The 22,910-nt window shown below is 48.3% G+C and overlaps 1 protein-coding gene across 9 annotated transcripts in view; it reads left to right on the top strand.

Moving 5' to 3' along the window:
• The window catches only part of ena (ENAH actin regulator enabled), a 131,070-nt gene that overhangs the window by 87,259 nt on the left and 20,901 nt on the right, over positions 1-22,910 (top strand). For 6 of the 9 annotated variants that reach the window (XM_065455892.1, XM_065455885.2, XM_065455882.1 and 3 more), the window contains exons 2-4: positions 13,659-13,824; positions 15,363-15,534; positions 19,762-19,882. In XM_065455892.1, the coding sequence (XP_065311964.1) occupies positions 13,659-13,824; positions 15,363-15,534; positions 19,762-19,882 (459 nt within the window). Of the gene's footprint in view, positions 1-2,508; positions 2,954-8,901; positions 9,000-11,521; positions 11,854-13,658; positions 13,825-15,362; positions 15,535-19,761; positions 19,883-22,910 lie in introns of those variants that run through there. The other 3 variants (XM_065455888.2, XM_065455891.1, XM_065455886.1) reach the window with 3 other exon arrangements.

The raw sequence follows: 22,910 nt of genomic DNA, 5'->3' as shown, positions 1-22,910 counted from the left end.
ATTGTTGTGGGACAAATATACACCCCAAAGGGTGCAAACTGTTTTTAGAGTGCATAGCCCGTCTGCTAGTTTGTCACGTTAAGTCCCAGCAAATTGATTTTTGCTGTTGCCGAGAAGCGCGTGAGTTACTAATGCACACCGTAGCATAACTTACACCCCTAAACGTTAATAAACGTGCAAATCTGTCTATAACTTACACCCTTTTTCTGGGTGCAGACTTTTCCTTACACCCTTAAACATGAATGGAGGTGTAAATCTGTCGATAACTTACGCCCTTTTATGGGTGTAAACTTATTCGCTCAACACGCTTGTTAAAAACTTGCCCGACTCTTGGCCAACCCCCGTGAGTGGGTACGTGGCAAGGACTTTAAGGTGATCTGTCGATAACTTACGCCCCTTTTATGGGTGTAAACTTATTCGCTCAACACACTTGTTAAAAACTCGCCCGACTCTTGGCCAATCCCCGTGAGTTGGGTACGTGCCAAGGACTTTAAGGTGATCATGGTCACCACGCGTAAGCCTTCATCCGTCGTCTGAACCGTTCCCTCAGTCCGCTGCACTGCACAGAATCGGGCCAGGACGCAGCGTATGTCCAGAGGCGGAGGAGGGACAGACGGCGAGGCATCGCGACTTGACCGCGGCGCATCTTGTGGCCGCCGCCGGAGCGTGCGAGAAGAGGGTTGGCGGCGGTCGTCGTCGAAAAGGACCCTGCTCCGACGAAACGCGACCGTCTCGATGCGCCCGCACCTCGTCGCGCCGCTGAACGCGCCCGCATGCGCGTGCTCGCGTATCCGAAACGGCTGCGGGAGGAGAAGGTTGGGAAGGACGCGTGCTCGGCGTGGCCCTAGTGATCGGCCCCCCGCCGCCTGGGTTTGTGCACTGCTTCTTTCTTTCGTTTCGGTGCTTCTCGCCTGCTGCTGCTGTCGCCCTGCTGGTCAGCCATCTGCCACGGCCGTCGAGGGGGAGGGGGATAGTAAAACCTTCCCTCACTGGAAGCCTCCTACTCTTTCTCCGCGCCGTTTTTTTTTCTTTCTTTCCAACCCACCTGCGGTGGTCATGCGTGGCAGCCGGCGGCGCTCGCCGCTGTGTCAAGGGCGAGCGCGACGTTTTCGTTTCGTTTTCTCTCTCTCTTCTTTTTTTCTTTCTCCGTTCCGCCAGAAAATCGTGCGCCGGCGTTGCTGCTTTCTCTGCCGGCTCCGTGACCGCTGCAACCCCACCTCTCATCTGCTCGGTTGACCGTTCTAGCGCGAGCGGGGGCTCCGTACCTTGACCACTCCCCTCCCCCACCTTTCCTCCTCTCGTGATCTTCCCACCCTTTCCCTTGCCGCCTTTTGTGTCGGCGACCAGCGGCAACAGATTGTCTTGGCGGTGGGAGGGTGAGGAAGAGGCAGGGGATATGTAATGCCTTTTGTTTAGGCGGCAAAGACGGACCGTAATGGCGGTATTGGAACACGGCTGTCAAAGCGTGTCTGCTGGGCAGTTTCGGTTCGTTACTGCAGCCGTGTAAGTGGGCTGGTTATGTCTCGTTGAAGTGGCAAGCTGCGCCGTGGTTGGAGAGAGGTTACCGTAGGGGATCAGTATCGTTTGCGGCAGCTACTTGCAAGCGGACGGGCTTCGTGTGAACAATGGACTTCTAAGATTCGTACGCGTCGTTGTAAAAAAAGGGGAGGCGGTGCTTTTTTTTTTTCGGTTTCGCGTATCGTCCACCCGACTGTCGTCGCATTTACGGGCGCTTCTTTCCTACCTGTGACCGGCCTTTCCAAGCACAAGGCCTTGACTCATGGCAGCGCACCCACGTGATCAAACATGGCTGCGCCCATGCCGCGGCGCTACAAGGCCTCCCGCTTATCACATTCCAAGGTGTAATTCGGGTAGGCACTCTAAATAATGGTGAACCTCCGCGTCGGTATTCTTTGTATACATCGATATCCACGAAATTTATGGGCGAAATATGCAAAGAAGCGTAACGGAAATTTTAAATAAACATCGAGAAGCGGCAATACCGAGAACAAGTTATCCCAGCAGTCTCTTCGCGTCTCGCAGGAAACGGCGTCTGGAAAATGCGGCAACCCTGTGACCGAAGGCATTTAATGGTGATGTCCTCGAAAATGTTGCGAATCGCCGATCTCTACAATAGTGGGGCTCCACAGTGGCGCGAACCCACTTTGGGTGCGGAGCAGGAACGAGCTGATTTTGAGAAAACGAGAAGGATAGAAGAAAACACGACGGAATAACATCATAAGTCGAAAGAATTTGTACCAAGTAGTGAGCCCTATAACAAAATAATAATAATAATAAAATCTTGGAAAAAAAGAGGTGTGGAAAAGTGGATCCCACAAATTTTGAGCCACTTCACAATTATCGTTTTCATTATCGCATTGTATTGAGAAGGGGAAATAAATAATCGTGGGGTCATGCGAGGCACTTAGGAAACGTCTTCGTCGTTTAGCTTCCAGTCGACGCCGCCAGGACACGCGTCAACCGCGTCCGCATGGCGGCGCCACCGGCGGTGGCGTCCCCGCGGCATCCGATTTTTCAAGATGGCGTCGTCGCCAAAATTCGGGGGAGTCTGCGGCGGTCGCGCCGCGCCCGTGACTCCCTTTCGCCGGGAGTGAATCGTTTCCCGGTGTCCGAAAAATTCCCCGAACGCCGGAACACCTAGCGGGCCCCCAAAAGCATGGCGTCCCGCTGCTGAGTGAGACCACGAATCGGCCGGCAAGACGGCTGCCGTTTGGCGCATCTTGACTCTGCGAAACTGCGACAAAAAGAAAATTGTCCTGGCTGTTCCGGTGCGTGTCGTGATACTCGGCCCGTACCGTCCGAGCGCCGTCACCTTCGGCGTCCGAGACAAGGCGTGTTGCGACTCCGACGCGGTCTGAACCGGGAGGGAGGACATGCCGTCGTCATTCGACGCCTTCCTCCAGGGAAGGGTCAAGTCGCTCATCTCCAGCTAGTAAGTGGCCGCCTATTGGTGGCGCACGCTCAGCCGTAACCACAGCGGGTGTAAATTAGACTCCCTCTTTCGAGAGGGTGTTAACGTGGCGCGTTTTTACGCCGGGAAAGGAGTACGTGTAACGCCTGTTAGGCTTTCATTGGCAACCGTGTGCACTAATGGGGAGTTAAATCGGCCTACCGAATGAAGTTGTTTTAAGCTAGCAGGGCTGTCGGGGCTATGTGCCCCCTCAAGGACAGCCGAGAGAGGCGAGGAGACCACACGTTATAGTACGCTGCTACAACTTTATTCGCACCGGCTGGCATAAGGTAGAGGCGCCACTAACTACACTCTTAAGCAAATTTGTACGCCCTTTGGGGTTTATGTTTGCCGCACAACAATAATCGTCATCTGTCTTTCTCTTTCCTTTCTTTAAAACGCTGCGCTCGCCACTTTGCTGTCGAGAATGCTTTCTCATGGTGATAACGCGCATGCCGTTCGTGGCTTGGGAGTACCGGGTTCGTAGCGTTAAGGAAAGGAAATGCCGGCAAGACAGATGACGATTATTGTTTTGTGGCAAGATGCGACGCAAAGGGTGTAATTTTGCTTAGGAGTCTAGTTCAACGTAGAGTTGATGGCTCCCTTTCTTGAGGGAGCCATATACAGCAGCTCTAGTACTGAATCAGATGTTCGCAACAGGATGAGGCATGTGTCGGCTGCAGCAAAATTCTGGGGACAACTCGGCGCATTCTTATAGGAACCCGAAAGTGTTCACCCCGCGTGATCCGCATAGGCAACGTCCACTTTCCAGAATTGTGCCGGGATTTAAAGCGAATGTCAGCATTGACCAGTGTGCAGTCGAGATAAGCGAGATGCGTTTAGAGTACTGGTGAAAAAAAAAAAAGCAGGGAGGAGGTAGATATAGGACTGTATCCTTTAGAGGGGGGCGTAGGTGAACAAGGTAGATGTAGATGTTTTAAGGAAGATATTAAAGGCTAAGAAGATGTAGGTAAAATGCTAGACAACGTTTATACGGCTGATTAGCTCAAGCACGCTGGGAGGCTTTTTATGACCGCCCTCATTCAAAGGGGGTGCCAATAAATCATCATCACCAGCATCTAAGTTGCGACCTCTACAGAATGGTCGTTGACTCCGCATTCTGCGCCCAAAAAAATTGCAGGATGCTCAAGTTTCGCCTTTTAAGAGAGGAACGCGATAGCATTCAAAGATCCCTGATTGCTTCTCACTCTTCTCGGCAGCTGCAGCTTACGTAACCTAACGTTCACCGGGAAACGCTGGCGGCGAACTCTATGCATGAACGCGAGCTCCTTTCTGCTAGATACTCGGCCTCTTGCGTCGGCCGCGACGCGGTGGAGGCGAGCGCCATCTGGAAGTGTTGCAAGGAACAAACCGGGCGCGCCCCTTTATGGCCTTTGAGGTTTGCGCGCCGGCAGAGGCCATGGCCGCTCTATGAATGGTAGAAACGCTGAAAGAGGGGTGATGATGTGATGATGTGATGTGATAACTTTATTTGGAATCCGGCGATTGGGAGGCCCGGGCCTGGGGCCGCCTAGATGGCCACTGGGAGCTGCTGCTCCCGTGCGGCTTCCTTGGCTCGCTGGACGGCCCAAAGTTGGTCTTGGAGTTCTGAGCTGAGCAGCACGGCCGACCACCGCGCCCGTAGATTGTCTGGGGAGGCTGCCATTTTATTTTGGTATATTTCACATCCCCACAACATGTGTTGAAGGGTGGCTCTAACAGACTTGCATAGCTTGCACATATCGCTCTCGTATATATCGGGGTAGAAAGTTTTTAGCTGCACGGGACTCGTATAAGTTTCTGTTTGTAGTCGCCTCCAAGTAACGGACTCAGCTCTGTTCAGTTTAGTGTGAGGCGGTGGTAATACTCGCCTCCGATTTTGATAGAATTTGGTAATATCACTAAATCTTGTTAATATATCTTTTTCTCTCCAAATTTCCTCCTCCGCGTTCTCCTGACCGATGGAAGTCACTCTTTGCTCAGCTCGGCGAGTAAGACCTCGAGCTTCGCGGTGTGCTACCTCGTTGAGGTTGACTGCGGGAATGTCTGGAGTCGTATGCGCTGGGAACCAGAGCAATTGCCTGCCGTTCTTCTCTGCATCGGAGAACTTCGCTTCATTGACTCTGATGATGTGCCATGCCTCAGGAGAGATCCTACCTTTTGCATAATTTCTAATGGCCGCTTGAGAATCGCTTATGATGTATTGAGCATTCGTGGAGACCAATGCTAGTGCAATGGCTACCTCCTCTGCGGTCTCGGAATGTTTGGTATTAACTGATACACTTGTAAGGGGTTTTTGGGTGTGATCTACGATTACTGCTACATAGCTATTTCTGTCTGGGTATTCAGCCGCGTCTACGAAGATTGCTCTGTCGTCTGACCCAAAGCTTCGGATAATTTTCTCTGCTCTACTCTTGCGTCTGCCGTCGTTGTAACCTGGATGCATGTTCTTGGGTATATTTGGTACTAGGAGTTTGTCACGAATTTCTCTCGTTATCGTCCTCTTTTCCCCGTATAGATTGTGATAATTCATTCCTAGTTTGCTTAGTATATGCCGTCCCGTTTTGGTTTTGGTTAGTCTCTCTGCTTGAGATGTTTGTTGTGCTTCTATGAGTTCGTCCAGTGTGTTGTGGAGTCCTGACTTTAGCAAGAGATCCGTGCTCGTACTGATGGGAATCCCTAGAGCTAGTTTGTATGCTTTTTTTATCATGTTGTTAATTTTACGCTTTTCAGCTGCAAACCAATTGTGGAATGCTGCTATGTATGTGATCTGACTGATTACGAATGATTGTATAAGCCGTATGATACTTTCTTCCTTCATACCTTGGTGCTTGTTAGTAATTCGTTTGATTAATCTCATGGTGTTTGTTACCTTTGTGTCTAATTTCTTTACGGTTTCCCTATTTGTGCCTTTGTTCTCGATTACCAGACCCAGGGGTGTGTGTGTTTCTTTTCTTTTTTTTAGTTTCCGCTTAACAGAATCGTTTTCTCGTATATTCGAATTGCAGTCCGACGCTATCATGTCTGTATAGGTTGTGTGTAAGCCGTACGTTACTATTTTTCTGGCGTATTTTACCTTGAGAAATTCACTTATTTCAGTAGCTTCCTTGCGCTACATGGAGGGCCTTCGTGGTGGGGTATGCGTGGTTCGAAACGAATTTTGCCGAAACGACGGATCTATGCCAGATTTTCTGCTACGCGGGGTCCTTAACGCTAAAATTTCAAAAATATGTTCGTCTGAGGCGCATTTTCCTTTCATTCGCGACTGCTTGCTGCTTTCACTACGCAGCGCAGTTTATTTCGCGTCTCGGCGCCTTTCATGACCTTTCGGCGATGTGCTGGCGCCCGGCGGGGCGCTCGTCGGGCAAGGCTCGCTCGACCACTTGAACATGACGAAGCGCGCGCGAGTAGCCGCTGTGCTGGCAGTGGTCGGTGACATAGGCTTTGAATCGTTGCGTTTGCTAGTTCTCAACTAACGACTGCATTAAATTGGCAGGCCCGGCAGAGAGCGGCCCTTTATAGCGGAAACCTTCCCGCTGACTTTTTCACCCCCTGTGGTTCCTTCCAACCTGCAACTGACATCTCGACACACAGCTAGGTCCGTGCGCCCTTGCATCCCCCCCTGTGCCACTGCGGTCGGGAACCGCACCCGCCACCTCGCCGTGCTCGCGTCTTTGCGTTGCCAGCAGCAATTTCCGGTTCACTCACCGTAATTGCATGAACCATTGCTCGCGGACGCTTACGCGGTGCGAGCAACGGTGATGCGTCATACGGCTTAGCATGTCTCACCAAATCACCTCCTCGAGCTCCGCTTCTTTTTTCTTTTGGGGGGGGGGGATGCTATATACCGACTTCGTGACGTCATTCCGTGAATGCGTGCGGCGCTCTGTTCATTTGGCATGGCTCCGCTAGGATGATGGCTGACACGCACACTGCGCCCGTCGCTCGAACGGAATCCTACCCGCCAAAGGCTCGCGACCTCCCTGCGACTCCGATCCCAAGTATGCGACGTGTAGCCAGTGCTTCGTACTAACCGATGGCGCGCGCACGCGCGCCCGATGTTTACGTGGCATGTATACGCATATCGGCCTCAACCCCGTGTGAGTCATGTGTGTATCCGTGCGTGTGTCTGTGCTATAGACACCGGCGGTCCGTGTATACGCACCGCTCGAGCGCTCGGCGATCCGCGACACCGAACCCTTCTGTGTATGCGAGCTAAGGCAGCCGCGCCGCTAATGAGAGGCGATATATGGACAGAGAAGGGAGCGCGCGGCGATCGACACGCCCTGGCGAGCGTGTCGCCCGCCTCGCCTTCCTAATGAAGGCTATCGATTATATGCGCGCTCTCGTACCCTCTTCCCCCATCCCTCCTCCCCCCTCGCTAACTTCCAAGCACGTACGTGCACGTCTCGTGACACGCACGTCACTGCACGCGCCGTCTCTCGCATACCGCATGCTCGTATACGCCTTCCCCCTCTCGTATCCTACCTTCGAGGCGGCGACAAGGTTAAGGTTTGCGGGTTTCGCGGCCAGAGAGCCGTTGATAGCCCGGCAGCACGCGAGGCCCCTTCGGGGCCGCTGTGGAGCGGCGGAAGTGGGTGAAGGTGTCATTTTTAGCGCGGGAACTGCTGGGGAGCAACGGGGAAAGCGCGGGGGAAATGGGGAAATCCCCGGGGTTTTTTTCCCTTCCCTGTTCCGGTATGCGGCGACGCCTGCAGGTGGCGCGCTGGCGCTACCTGGCGCCTGCGCTTGGGCGTGCCCTAGATGCGGCAATCAAAAAGAAAGTGATAGAAACGGAGACTGTTAATTTGGATATACAAAGCATGGAATCGAGAACGTCCAAGGAGATTTACGAACGCGTCAATAATTTTTTTTTAATTTAGGGATACTGCAGTCCCAGGGATGGATTTTCGCAGGGTGGGCGTGCAGATACAAGCACCGATAAAATATTTACAAAGGAAGCCAGAAAGAACAAAGGCCGCGAATTATTAGTAAACAAACAAAAAGGATCAACATTTGAGAGAACAAAGTTCAGTGGTGGCAGTGCAACATAGGAGTAGACATAGCAGCACAGTAAGGTTTATGGCATATCCGAATTATTCAGGAACATATAATATATAGAGTAATACAGTAATACAAAATGTAAGGGGCATAAACTTGATAACAATAAGAAATGAGTAACTGTATGGGCAGCAGGGAATGAACACAACAGAAAATAGATGTTAATGGACGAATAAAGAAACGATGAGGGAGAGAGAGGGTAAAACATCTTTACGATGAGGGAAGATTAACATCACAGAAAGCGCAGTACTATTTGAGGCTCGAGTTGTGTGCCCGAGGACAAAAACCATGTTGGGGCAAACACATTCGCAACCTGGTAAATGACTCGGCACAATGTAATGGAACGCCAAGATTCGCAATTAAGAAACCTGTTGCTTCCGGGCAGTGGGTTACCTTCGCATCTGACGTCTTTAATCGTTGTCTTCACTGCTTTCTGGCGCATACCGACCTCCTCACTTCTGCTTTTCAAAGCTTCGCGACTGCTGAATGCGTTGTTCTTGGTTCTTTTTTATATATCTTATTTCGCGATGAACACAACAGCTTTCTTTTTTTTTTTACATAAGAACCTCTGGTCGAATGCCTTGCAGGACGTTTCCGCATATAACTTTTTCTAAGGAACGCTTTTATAACCTCGATGATTCCGTTCCCGCCGCTCCTGTACTGGTGCTGTTGCTTTTGCTGACGTCACGGCGCCCTGCGGTGCGGGAGCGCTTGTGATTGGCCGCCTTTGTTTGTCCTCGGTGCGTCCTTTTAAATTGGAATCTGCCCGTGAACCGTTACTCGCCGCTGGCGCGGCGTCCCGCGGTGTCCGTTGTGACGTCACGCCGCTGTGGCTTGCGCGCGTGGTCGTTGTTTTTTGTGACGTCACTGTGCGCGTGCGCTCCTTCGTGGTCGCCTGCGAAGTTTTTTTTGCCCGACGTCATTTTCAGCGGGTTGCTGCTATAAGCGGCCGGATGACGTCCAGACGGTATGATATGCCTTCTGTTACTATGCCTTCTGCTACTATGCCTTCTGCTACTATGCCTTCTGTTTCTTTCTCTCCGTTCGCTCGAGGGGTGTCGTCTTTCCGAAAACACTCGATCGTCGTCGGCGGCTTTCCGCCAGGCTTTCTGGAGCCCGCCGATTTAACTTCTGCTTGCTTATATTTAGATCACGCTGTTATTTCTTTCGTTGAAGTGTTATAGTTGAGAGCTTGACGGCACTTGCTTGTTGCGCAGATCGTTTCTTCTTTCTGCCTCATTTATTTATTTTTAAGGTTTATCCGTTCTTGCACTTATTGGTGAGTACTTGCTCGCCAACACTCGTCGACGGAGATTTATCTCTCGCCGTGAAATTAGCTTTGTTTCGAAGGGGCGTCGTTTTGGCCTTAGTCGTAAGCTCGGTGATTGCTGCGAAATACTTTGCTCCGAACAAGGAAGTGTCTTCGTGCAATTGTTCGTGCAAGAACTGTCGTCCAACGGCCCACAAAAATCGCTGCACCGTGTAATCATTTTGCGAGTGTTGAAGCGTTTCAGTACAACGTTTCTCGCTAGAAAAAAATAGTGACACGAAGATGCACTATACCCGCGTACATAACCAAAATACTTGCTTAATTTTCCGCGTGTTAATTTAACCTTCCTCGACTGCGGCATGTAATAATTAATACCACGGTGTCACGCAAACGGTCGTTCGACAATACCTTAGCTTGGTCGGACTGCAGCTGATCACCGCAGTATCCTGCAGTTGTGTAATAGGGGCGTAATACTTTGCCGTGGCCGCATGGGCAACCCTACAAAGCTTTTTATGTAGTCTGTTGGCGGATGATGCAGCAGTCTGGCGGCGTAGTCATATTGGACAAGTGCTGCACGTTCGTGCTTTCTGGCGGACGAAATGCCTTGCCACATGACCAGCTGCGCTTCTGTGCGGTCAAGTTGCAGTGCCAGGATTTTTTTTTTAGGTTTTTGCCTCACTATCCACTTACTAATCTTCCCGGCCTTGCCATACTGAGAAGGTATCTCACCAAATCCGGGAAAGGCTAGTAGGAACCGCAGCGCGGTTGTCGACATCTTTCTTGCGCGCGTCTGCGTCACTGCGCCTTCTTCGGCACCAAAAAAACACAAAGAAAAAAATTCAAAATAACTTCACAAGTATTGTATGGCGCAGCATAGAGGAGCACAGTATCACAATAGATGTCGCAATACGCAGCGCTGAACACAGGAACACTACGCTGCTGCGTATGTGGCTGCCTTTACGCTTCTGCAGCGTTCCTGTATGCCAAACTATAATATACTCCATGGCTACGTTAGTTTCTCAGTTGGTCGAGTTTCAAGCTCGTGTCTAAACACTCGTGGGACGCGCACCGCACCTGCGCCCTGGAGCTTAAAGGGGGCGTCCCAGTCGGGCGAACGAAGCCTAATCCGATGCGCCACGAATCTGTTCACCTTGTCGTCTGCGTCGCGAACAAAAGCAGACGACGGTGTGAGACGCGGTGGCTTAGATTTTTTTTTGTCGAGTCTTTTGGGGACAGGGCGCGTCCGCACACCGAGAGCAGTATTTGCTTCGCTTACGTCTGCTCAGTTATAAAATCTTTTTTTTTTTGTCGCGGAATTTTGTTGTGGTGTTAGTAATAGCAGGTGGTGGTTTATTTGTGTAAATAGATAAATGAAAGAAAACGAAGGGAGAAAAATTACTACTGACCGCATATTAACCGTCTATCGAAGTCTGCTGACACCTGAATAGCGGTCAGCAGTGAATGGGGGGGCGGGGGGGATGCACGACTACTTCTCGCAGTTGTCTGCTTCAGTGCTTACAGACAGCCAGGGGATGGAGTCCCTTTGATTCCCTTACAGACACCACGAGGGCTGTGACTAACTTTAATGTTTTATGTGCTAATTTATTTGTATGACTTGCATCCGCTCGGGGGCTGTGTAGCTGTTCACCCGTCCCAAAGGGTAGAGACACATCACGATCACGTGAAGTATAGTCCGCCCACGTCGTCGAAACGAGGCACCTTCAGCGACGCTCCGCAACCGTATTTGCGTGTTTTGTTGTGCGTACGTAGCATCGCGGGCTGCAGGCAACGGGAACCCCGAGGAATAACGCCGCGAGGCCAGTGGCGTCGTTGATGTATATATATATATATGCGAGCGCGCGTTACTTTGTTTCGCTTAGTTGCACTAACCCCCCCCCCTCCTCTTGCCGACGTTCGGCTTAGCCCTGCGAAGTGCGCTGACTCGGCAGGATTGTGCCACTTCCACGTAGCGCGCACAAACACCGCCTCTCGCAGTCCCGTTGTCGCTGGCCGTTTGGCGCCGTGTCGAAGGGAGCCGATCTCGCATTCTCCAACCCCACTGCCCTTGGCTCAAGGCCCCGGCCCTGGTCTTCCGTGACGGAGCGCGTCTACAGCGCTCAGTGGCGCTTTCTAATTGGCTAATTAGCACGTCTGAGAAGGGGAGAGGGGGAAGGGCCGGGTTTGCCCTCGGAGGCGGCGTCGTCGTCGTGGTTGTCAGTTGAGAAGTGTCACATCGGTGAAAGATCCGCTGGTGCCGTTTCGTTGTGTCGGCTACTATACACAGTGCCCGGAGGCTTGTGGGCGACCACCCCCTGTGTTTGTGGTGCTGTGAGGCTGGTACATATCGTGGTGCGCGGGTGGACACGACCACCACCAAGGATATCTTAACTGCCGTCCACTTCGTGAGAAGACGGGGTTTCTTTTTTTCTCCCTGGACTCGCCCGCTGTCTTCGTCTGGTGTCAGCTGGACTGAAAGGATGACCTCTCGGGTCCAGGAGATGCGGAAGAACTTTCAGGGTTCCAAGAATGACGTAATTCTCGTTGAGCCCTGGTGAGATGTGAAGGAGCTCGAAGTCTCTTCAGTTTTTCAGTGGCACCAAAGAACAAGAGTTGTTTTGTTCCTGTAATATTGTTCGTGCACTTAGTGGGAACAGACAGAAGAAAGTAGTGCTGTTGTGGTGGTTTAGATCATGCAACAATGTCTTCTGCTAGAAAGCTAAAATTGGTTACCTCAAGTTCTGTGCCAACAGCATTCTTGCATTATGATGTAGTAGCCTATTTCCCTTCTACTCACAACCATACAAAAAAGTCATATAAGCTGTGTCATCTGTTTCATTGTGTGGGCTCTGAGAAATAATTTTCTCACGTCTTTTCTGTGCTTGCGGTACTCTCGAAATGGCTGTCATCTGTGCAAGCCAGTGTATAAAGAATGCAAAGAGAGAAACACAAACAGAAGTAATGTTTGTACGAAACTGTAGCTGTGTCAAAACAGATGTGATAACCAAAGTCTAATATATCATGACAGTAAGACAAGTCAGAAGTGAGTTGCCCTATTATGGCAGTAGTACGTGAATGGCTTCATCAATTCGGTCACTTTGCACTCAGCACTATATATTTACGTATTTACCAGTCAGTGTGTCACGGAATAAGCTCTCATATTTGTCTGCCAAAGCTTGCGAATGACAGATGATAGCATTGTCCACAAAAGACCTGTGATTACACCTTGATGCCTCTGTGGCTGAGATTTTCAATATCAGTACTGCTTGTTACATTTGGCAATGGTATTGTGTATTGATATAGTACTATAGGATTTGCTCTAGCTTTATATTTTCCCTAATCATCCACGTTCTTCCCTATAAGAATTGTATTTGCTCACCTTCACTAAGTATCTTTGTCCCCATAGCTTGTCGCATCAAGCATCTGTATTGTATAGCGATGTACTACTACAGGATTTACACTAAGTATAATAATCTGCATTCTGTCCAACAAGAATAACATTCTCTCCCTTTTATCAAGTATCTCTGTGCCTATAGCTGTCTTTGTTTACAATAACTATATTTCCGAGTCGCTTGTCAAAAGTGTCATATCCCTACCGTGAGTGGCTCACATAGTGTCCATGCACCTGGTTTTTATTTAGTTGCAGCTTGGCTAGCTAGATACTTTTGACATCTGTCACCTAGATTGGCAACCTCTTATATTTTTGGGTATTGTCATGTTCGTCTGTCTGCCAGTTGCAGCTTGGCTAGCTAGATACTTTTGACATCTGTCACCTAGATTGGCAACTTCTTGTATTTTTGGGTATTGTTGTCATGTTTGTCTGTCTGCTAGTTGCAGCTTGGCTAGCTAGATACTTTTGACATCTGTCACCTAGATTGGCAACTTCTTGTATTTTTGGGTATTGTTGTCATGTTTGTCTGTCTGCTTCTAAGTAGTCATCTTCTTTTCTCCTTTGCGACAGCTGCATTTTGAGTTTGAAGCATCACAAGCTTGCACAAAGCTTAGTGGTACTATGCTGAATCATGCATTTCTTATGGCTATCAGAAGCAGAGACTGGCACTACTCAGGATTTTAGAAAAAAGTCAGTTGAACATGCACTTTTATTTTGCGTCTTTCAACTGTCATCATTGGACGCCGCCAGAGGAACTGTGTAATGGGTGCGTGAGGGAGCGTTTACATTACACCGCACCAACTTTCTCTTCGAGGTGAATAGCACCAATAATTCGCTAATGCCAGTAAAATTGAAGGTGAACTTACTGAGCTGCTACAGCTTGGGTGCAGCCACATAGGTCTTCTCTTTATTTTCTAGAGCTTTAGCTGACAATGCTTTTGTCCCCCTCTTGTTCTTTGCACATGCAGTGAGCAGTCTGTGGCGTCGGCCCGGGCGGCTGTGCTGGTCTACGATGACCACAACAAGAAGTGGGTGCCCAGCGGCTCGTCAAGCGGCCTCTCCAAGGTGCACATCTACCAACACACGGTCAATGGCACCTTCCGCATCGTTGGCCGGAAGCTGCACGACCATGAGGTGAGGAATACCTGCCTTTCACTGCAGGAATGTTGCAGAAACGTTACAATGTGCCACTGTAATCATTCAAGTGCAAGTAGAGAATACTAAATTAGCAAGCAGCAAGGCAAAACACAAACAAATAATTTAAGCAATTAACATAGGCATGTGAACACAAGCCAACGAAAAAGTAATTCTGGTGAAGCAGATAACACGTTCGAGAAGCACTCTCCTGTGGTGACTAAAAACTCATTTAACGACAAGGAATGAACAGTGCTAGGCAGTAATTTGCAGTACTCTACTGGATGAGCAATAGAACTGTATTTGAATGTGTTAGTATGAGCAAAAAAATAAAAGCAGTAGATCCAAAGCATGTGAACTACGAGTGCAACTTTCTTCAGCAAAAATCAATGTATCAGAACTTGCATTACATTAGTTCACCACATTTGTTCAGTGCACGTGTTATTACACTAACCCCTTCAGGTGCTGTTTCCACAATTGTGCACACACCTTTGTTATCGGAGTGTTTTTATAGAGATTAACACTATTTAAAGGATTTCGACATCAAAACACTTTCTTTATGCACTCCTGGCTGCCGGCAGTGGACTTATATGTGCAAGTGGTTTGCAAGAACAAAAGTCCTATCTTTGACTCTTCCTGTAGCAGTCTTGGAGTTTCATCACTTGTATCACTGCCACTGACACCTTTCGGTGATCAGAAAATTTGTTTCTCTCTGGGAAATTCAAATACATCTTGAGGGGTAACAGTACAAATAACAGCATGAGAGAATGCAACTTTTGTCTGTCCTTTTCTCACATCCTGTTATTTTGAGCTGTTACCACTCAAGTCGGGAACCAATCAGCACAAATGCATTCGCTTTTGCAGTTCAAGTACATTGAACACCTATTGTCTCTTCATTTCACAATTGAAACATACATCAGAAGTCTGAGCAAATTGGTGAGGGTTCTAGAAATGTTGGGCACAGAAAACACAGACACAAGAGGAACGAAAAATACAACACTGTGTTCTCCTCTTCATTGTGTAAATGAGATGTACAACACTGCAAGCAATCTTATGCGATAACCATGCAATGCCCTCTCAAGGTTGCTCAGAAGAGCTCTCTGTCCTTTTCTTCTAAGTTCCATCATATTAAATCATCAAATAATTCTTCATCACCAGTCTTGTCTACTGCAGGATACAGGTCTCTTTCAGACATCTCCAATTACCCCTGTTCGGTGTCAAGCAATGCAGGGCAGAGATAGTGGAATTGACCTCAAACATTAATAGTCTGCAAGCCGGCAATGTCTATTAGAGATCAAAAGCAAGTAGATGTAAGACTAAGAAGTGTGGATGAGGTCTGCAGGTCCTGTTATAATACGATCGGATGTGAAGAGATTAGAAGTGCTGTTTGAGAGAATTGCGGGGTAATGGGAGTGAAGAAATTTGGAAACTTGGGGACGCGTGGTGGTTTTGGCTGCGAAACTAGCGTCGCACAACTAATTGCTGTGGTCGGTCTTACGCTGACACCTTTTGGCCCGACGCGTGTGTGTTCCTTGCAGGTGGTGATAAACTGTGCCATCCTCAAGGGCCTCAAGTACAGCCAGGCGACGGGCACGTTCCACCAGTGGCGCGACAACCGCACAGTCTACGGCCTCAACTTCAGCAGTAAAGATGACGCCGACAACTTTGCCGTTGCCATGCTGCGGGCCATCGACCTGCTCAACCAAAACAGTGAGTCTGTCACCGAAGTCTGCATCATGTGTGGAAACGTTCTCGGTGGAGCACCAGCGATAGATTGAGGATTATGTGCTAGATAACAGTGATGAAATGCAGTCAACTTGCAAGAATTCTTAAAATCCTGATAACCTGATACTGTGGTTAACCCTTTCTACCCTGCAAGTATACGAGTGAAAACATACATTTGACTTTTATTTCATTTAGATATATGACAGCTGGTTGTATGTCTCTCCTCTTCTATGTTCCTTTTAAAATATGTTCCTGATCAAATTACAATTCCTAGAAGCCTTGTAACAAGGCAGTAACAGATGGTAGGCAACATTAGTGAATAAGGGGTTAATTCAAACCAATATCAAGGTTTTGATTGATGCTCCGCTGGTTTGCCTTGTGTTGTAGCTGCTCAGTTTAAACAAGTCATTTAGTTAACACTTTTTGGCTTTCCTAACGTATCGTGCAATTTTCTTAAGGCATAACTAGTCAAAACTTGCTTGTGTTATGTGCTGTCATGAGACTCAATGCAAACTAGCTGCGTTGTGTTTGTATATCTTGTATTGTAGTTGTATTGTACTGTATTATACTTGTATTGTAGTTTTAGTTATCTTGTATCTTTTAGTTGTATATCTTTTTGTATTACTGCTGTGATTGTTTCATCACTTCAAATGGAGCAAAGGATGCATACTTGCCTTCATTTCATAGCTTGGAAGCCTACTTTGGACGACAATTGCTTAACTTGTGATAATTCAAAGAAAAACCTGTGATCGCGAGAAGTTTAAATGGTTGTAATTAATTATAGCCCTTCTTTCAATGCTTCGAGTTGGAAGAATGCGACTATAACCAGGATCAAGTTAAGAGCGAAACTGGTTGTTCACTTACTGCATATACCTGAATACTTACTGCAAACTAATACCAGTGAATGCAGCACATATGTATTCATTTGATCCTAAAGATAACGCAGGCGACTGGTTTCCATTACCTTACAGTATAGAGCATGAATGTGTGCAAAGCTGCTAAATAGCGTCACCTCTGCCTGTTTTTGTGAAGCCAACAGGTGGCAACCACACAGAATTAGTGCTTAGCAGACAAGCTACCTGAACTGCTGTGCCAATGTAGTGGCTACATACAGGCATGGTGGTGTGGGGTTCTTGGTTCAAGCCCAACTAATGACAAGAATCATTTTTAATTTTGGTTGGCACAGCTCCGAGGCCCGCTAGCTGGCCAGATTCAGGCAAGCGGTTGGGTGTAGGCTATAAAATGCTACTGCAATTAAGATGAAGAATACAAAAATGTGTGTACTTGACTAGGTGCTTGTTAAAGGACCCCAGGTGGTCATGATTATGCCGAAGCCTTCGACCATGACTTCTCTCATGACCCAGCATAGCTTAAACACCATCAGTAACTAAAATTGGGAGGTGCTCTTTTGTCAGCTAGGTTGCACGTCACTGACACAGCTGTATGTGCCTGGTGTTGTTTTCATTGTGGGTAATGGACAAGATTCTCGTCATTAGACGCCAAAATCATTCTCAGCAGTGCCACTACTTATTTATTTAGTTATATTGTTACATTTAGCTAGTTGCATTCTGCGCCGTGTATGCTGCCTCGGCACCTACCACCCTTTTAGATGTCAAGAACAACACTAAATGAGGACACCTGCCATAACCTCAACAGTGTGAAGCCAACAGACAAGGACAATAACAAGGAAAGCATAGAGGGAATTGCTTGTTCACTTAAAGGGCCCTTCACCAGGTCTGGCCATTTTGAGCTGACAAGCGCAGTGCATACAGTTTGTACTAACGATCGTGTCTGCTAAGCATTACATCCCTACGCGCTGTGGAAGGAGCTTAAAGTTCAAACCAAATGCCATTTGCCCTTTTCCTCACGGGTGCCGTGCGCCTACATACATGGCCAGGGCGTGGCGTCACTCATACTGACACGTGACTTCAAGAATTCATCAAGGCAACATCGGTTAATTAATTTGCGGCCTCAGTAGACAAATTAAAGTTTAGAGAAATAATAAAAAAAAATGCAAACTGAATGCCACCCGCCGTGGTTGCTCAGTGGCTATGGTGTTAGGCTGCTGAGCACGAGGTCGCGGGATTTAATCCCAGCCACGGCGGCCGCATTTCGATGGGGGCGAAATGCGAAAACACCCGTGTACTTAGATTTAGGTGCACGTTAAAGAACCCCAGGTGGTCGAAATTTCCGGAGCCCCCCACTACGGTGTGCCTCATAATCAGAAAGTGGTTTTGGCACGTAAAACCCCATAATTTAATTTAATTTTTTAAACTGAATGCCTGCATGTTTTTGTCCTGCTTGTTGCCACATTGTGCAGAAAACAAAACTGTTATTTTATACCATGTTCCAGTGTCACGATCATGCTCTTTCATCCTCTTGCGCCTTCCTCATTGCTTGTGATTGTGGTACTGACTTACCCGGCTAATCAGGTGTTCTCGTGCAGAGCTTGTAAAATGGTCCGCTGCGCAAAACAAGACAAATGCAACAACTCGCACACAAGACTGTCACCAGAAGTGCGCCGCTCACCAGAAACGAGAGAGAGAGGCATCAAATTAAATAAAGGCGGGGCCCAAGACGTATTCGTCGCACGATCCTCCAGCTTTGTTATCGGAGAAGGCAGGACAGCAATTTCGCTTGTGGAGGCTAGACAGGGCTAGGAGAGAAAGTGTCTATGTTGGCAGTGACGCTCGCCTCCTGAAGTCCTGGGTTCACGGCACTTTAAACATTTCTATCTCTGCTATTAATGAGCTAATTTGAAAAATTCTTGCGGGAGAACACTTCTTAAGGGCAGGTAACAACTTCAAGCATATAACCAAAATTTGCTGTGTGGCCTGCTGATGGGCTGTTTAAGTAAAATGCTGAAATGTTAAGTAAATGAAAAATGAAAGTGAACAAAAGAACAACTGGCCGCAGGGGGGATACAAACCCACATCCTCGCATAGCGCATACGATGCTCTTGCCAATGAGCTACCGCATTGCCGTTTTCTCATCCACTTTCTTGGGTATTTATGTATGTGTACTAGAGTTAACCCCTGGAACTGTTAGCCAGTACCACCATTTACGGCCTTAGTGGCAGGTATAGCTGATCCTTCCTGCCTCGAAGCGTCACGTGATCAAAGCGTCACGTGAGCGTCACGTCGCTTTGACGAAAGCAATTGGCCAATGAGCCCTCATATGCTACTTGAAGGCATCAACGCTGCCGGAAACGAGGCAACCTGCTGTGTAAGGAAAGAGAAGAAAGGGATCCGAGGGACCTGGTTTTCGTAAATCACAAGCACATAACGCCAACTTACAGTGACAACAGGGAAAACAGAGGGGGAATCACTTGTTTATTTAATTGAAATGCATAAATTTTAAATAAAGAGCTATGCCTGTGGATGAAAAAAAAAATTTGCTGTAGACCCAGCAGGCCTACGAAGCGGCGAAGAGGCAAGACCTCGACGTCCCATCGTGGGAGGCCTAGGCCCAGCCGACAAAACTGCTGGTGCTTATTAAAGTTCACTCTCTCTCTCTCTCTCTCTCTCTCTCTCTGCAGGTAGCATATGAACCCACGTCTTCGCATTATATGTGCGATACTCTTACCTGCCTTGGTACCTCAGTGGTACCTGAGTGGCGTTGGGCTGCTGAGCACAAGGTCATGAATTTGATCCCAGCCGTGGCAGCCTCATTTCGACGGGAAAAGATGCAAAAACACTTGTGCACTTAGATTGAGCTGCACATAGGGAACCCGCAGTGGTCAGAATTTCCCCACCACGTTTTGCTTCATACTTGAACAGGGGTTTTGGCACATCAAAGCTAAGAATTTTATTCAAGTAAATGTCGATGTTAGTGCTTCTCTGAATCAAGTGTGTTCAAATGTCTCCCAGGGTAATTGATGCACGCAAGTATTCTGGTGGGGTGCAACCAAATAGCAGACAACTGTTCACAATGCCTTTCTGTGTCTGCCGTTCAAGTGAAGCCTCTTGTTGCTACTCCGTCGAGAAAGAAAAAAAGGGGGAGTTTTTATTCACCGAGTTTCTTGTAGGTTGAGCAGCGTCAAATCACAGTGAAGATACGGTGGCTGAGGCATCATTTTTAGATTTTAAGAAATGTAACAGTGTACCCATTAGTCAAATGAAAAAGCAGTTTGCCACTCTCAGACAAGTTGGGTTGCTTCTCGTCACGTTGATTGCTGCTTTTTTGATCCTTTGCATTCATCAACATGTGCAGGTTCAACAGGGCCAAGGGTACAGCCGGCACCACCTCCGGTGCCTCAGCATGCATCACAGCCCATCTATCAGACAATTGGCACCGTTGCACAGCAGGAAGATACAGATCACCAACGAAACTGGTACGTCCAGTCTTGCACTGCGATTCCGCATGAAAGTCTCCGAGCCCATTCTTAGGAAAGGTCGGAAACTGTGCAGCTTGTAAAGGGGATGACATGCAAAATTCCGTAAGCTGGCTTTGCCACACAGCGAACCTGCCACAACCAAGATGGCAGTGCTCTTGCTAGTAGCACTGCTGAAAATGTGGCCAAGTTGTGAAAGTCTGGAGGGCGCAGGAAATGAACTGTGGCAAGAATGATGTTGCCATCTTGCATGTCGACACCTTATTTACAATTACGGTTGATCCACGTTATAATGGAAGCCAGATCTGACATGAATATACCTTCATTATACAGTCAAATCTTAATATAACGAATCAAGGGGGACCGCTGAAAATTGTTTGTTGTTTTGAATTATCATTGTAATGAAAAACTTGCGGTTATAAGCCAGTGGACAAACCTAGGAATGAAAATGACGTACCTTGGCAGTAGATGCATGTGCACACAAGCATACCTTCGAATAAGAATGTTTCACTCACTTCAAAGCTGTTTTATTTGAAGAAATCAGTGATTTTCTTGTGCACACAGCACGCACAACCGATTACGAATGCGTCTACATCTTCCACTTTGCGCGATACCTCATCGGGTACGTCATTGCACCGAGCGATGAAAGTGCAGACTTTGTTTGTGTGAATTAAAACATCAATGTTTGACACTATCCCATCTTCTGTGTTCGGTGACCCACAGTCGTCTTCCTTTGAGTCATCATCGCCACTGGAGACGTCACGAACGCAGTTAACGATCTCTTCGGTTGTCAGGTCCACCACCGTTAGTGCTACGCTGTCGCTCTCCACGTAGTCGAAGAAAAAGACAGTAGGCAGCAGTTCTGCATCCGCAGTTCACAGATCTCCTGGGTTGTTGTCGGTCACCTCTAGGTCATCTTCAACCTGTACAGGCACTTTGACAAGCCCTGCTTTTCGCCAGCAGTTGCTAATCGTGGGCGCCTTCAAGTTCCACCAAACCCCTGTGAGCATTTCCACTGGCTGACGAATATTGATTGCAGTCGGCTGGTTTAGGTGGAGGTTGATAATCAACCTATGCACAAGGCACTTAGGAAATTCTGCTTTCACACTCTTTATAATGCCCTAGTCGGGGGTTGCAGCAAGGACGTGCTGTTTGGCAGCAGAAACTCCAAGCAAATGTGTGTCAAGTGAACATTCACAGTGTGAGCAGAGCAGTTGTCGACAACCAGTAGAATTCTTCGGTCGTCCCTCCTCATTTGGTCATCGAGTTCAATGAACCACTCGGAAAAGAGCTTTCTGGTCATCCAGGCTCTTTTGTTGGCACGGTAGTCGTACAGTAACATGACATTTTTCATGCAGCGAAGCTTCGCGTACTTGCCGATGACGAGCGGTGTAATTTTCTTTGTGCCTGTTGCATTGCAGCAGAGCAGGACTGTCACGCGAAGATGCGAATTCTTCCTTCCTTTGCACTGCTGCCCTTTGAAGCGCACTGTCTGGTCTGGCAGGAGCTGTTAAAAATGCGTGGTCTCATTCATGTTGAAAATATAGTCTTCAGAGTACGATGCAGCCACCTCTAGGAAATAATCATTGCGCCAGGAATCCGCGCCTTCTCTGTTAGCAGCCATTTCCTAGCCTGAGACTACCTGCCAAGTTATTCTGTTCCTTTGGCGGAAACGAAAAAGCCAACCCGCACTGGCGTCGAACCCAGTTACTTCAAGTGCATCGGCAAATTCGTGGGCTTTTTCTTGGAGCGTTGGGCCAGACACAGGAACGTTCTGCAGTCTAGCATCTTTGAACCACGTGAGAACAGCTTGGTCCACATTTTGAAAGTTTCCCAGTTGCAACCGTTTTTTCATAGGAGTGAGTTGTGATTCCTGGTGAAGCTTGCTAATCTTGTCTCGGTCTTTCACAATGGTCGCGACAGTCGATGGGGCAACGCCATGCTGTCTGCACACGTCTATTTGCTTTTTACCTACATCGATTTCCTGTAATACGTCCAATTTGTCCTGCAGCGAAAACTGCTTTCCCTTCTTCTTGGCGCCGTCGCTAGCTGCATTCTTTATTGGATCTCGTGCGAACATCGCCAAACCTTTGTGATGAAGGTCTTGGTGAAGTTTGTGGTGAAGCAGTTGGCATGCGACATGGTGGTGATGATAGCTACTGCAACTTGGTGATGATGATAGCTACTGCACTCGCAGTTTGTTTTACGCGAGAGTTGCGGTGCTGTTACTCTTAGCCAAATTCGTAATACTGACGTTCCTCGGTTATAAAATGGAAAATAAACTATGTGCGTTATTCTGAAATATGAGCTGTATTGAAATTTGCAGTTCTGAAATATTTTTACATTGAAAATATAGGCAATCTGGTGGGGATATTTAAAATATTCGTAAATTTGAGAAATTCGTTATTGTGGGGTTTGTAGTAACGAGATTTGACTGTACCCAATACAGTCAAGCGCCTTTTGTTAGATATGGAGCTGTTTCCTGCGATTACTTCGAGTTCCCCAGACCACATCGGATTGCAGCACAGCTAATTGAGGAATGCAGAAGCAGGAAAGCGCATTCCAGAGGAGACACGTGCAAACAAGTTTGCGGCCCCCAGGTCGTGTGCCGCCGGGATTAGAAGGGGCCCTGCGACAATGGAGCTCAATCGTCCCCCTTCGCCTTTGAAGAAGGCATTTGCCACCGCTGTGGGGCCGTAGCACCGGGAGCAGGTGGGCCTCGGACAATGGAGCATGAGCAGCCCTCCCCTTCTCCTCGTTAGAAGAAGTGCATTGCCAGTCTGCGAGGCAAGACCGCAGAGAGCCGCCAGGTGTGACACCGCGACACGGGCGCCTACCATTGGCTGAAAATGGCGTCATCTGAGCGGACTCTCCTATTGGTCAAACATGACGTGACTTCCAGTGCTCGAAGGGTTTATAAGAAGCCTTCCAGAGAGACCTGAGCATTCTGGGACATGCCCTGATTCCCTGATTCACCTCTCTCGAACTTCTTGCCGCGGGCCGCAGCGTCCGAGTTGCTGCCGGCCCG

The sequence above is a fragment of the Dermacentor albipictus genome, chromosome 7 (assembly GCF_038994185.2).
Source record: "Dermacentor albipictus isolate Rhodes 1998 colony chromosome 7, USDA_Dalb.pri_finalv2, whole genome shotgun sequence".
Taxonomy (NCBI): domain Eukaryota; kingdom Metazoa; phylum Arthropoda; class Arachnida; order Ixodida; family Ixodidae; genus Dermacentor; species Dermacentor albipictus.
Note: the sequence above shows the minus strand (reverse complement) of the source record. Positions and strands in the feature narration are given on the sequence as shown.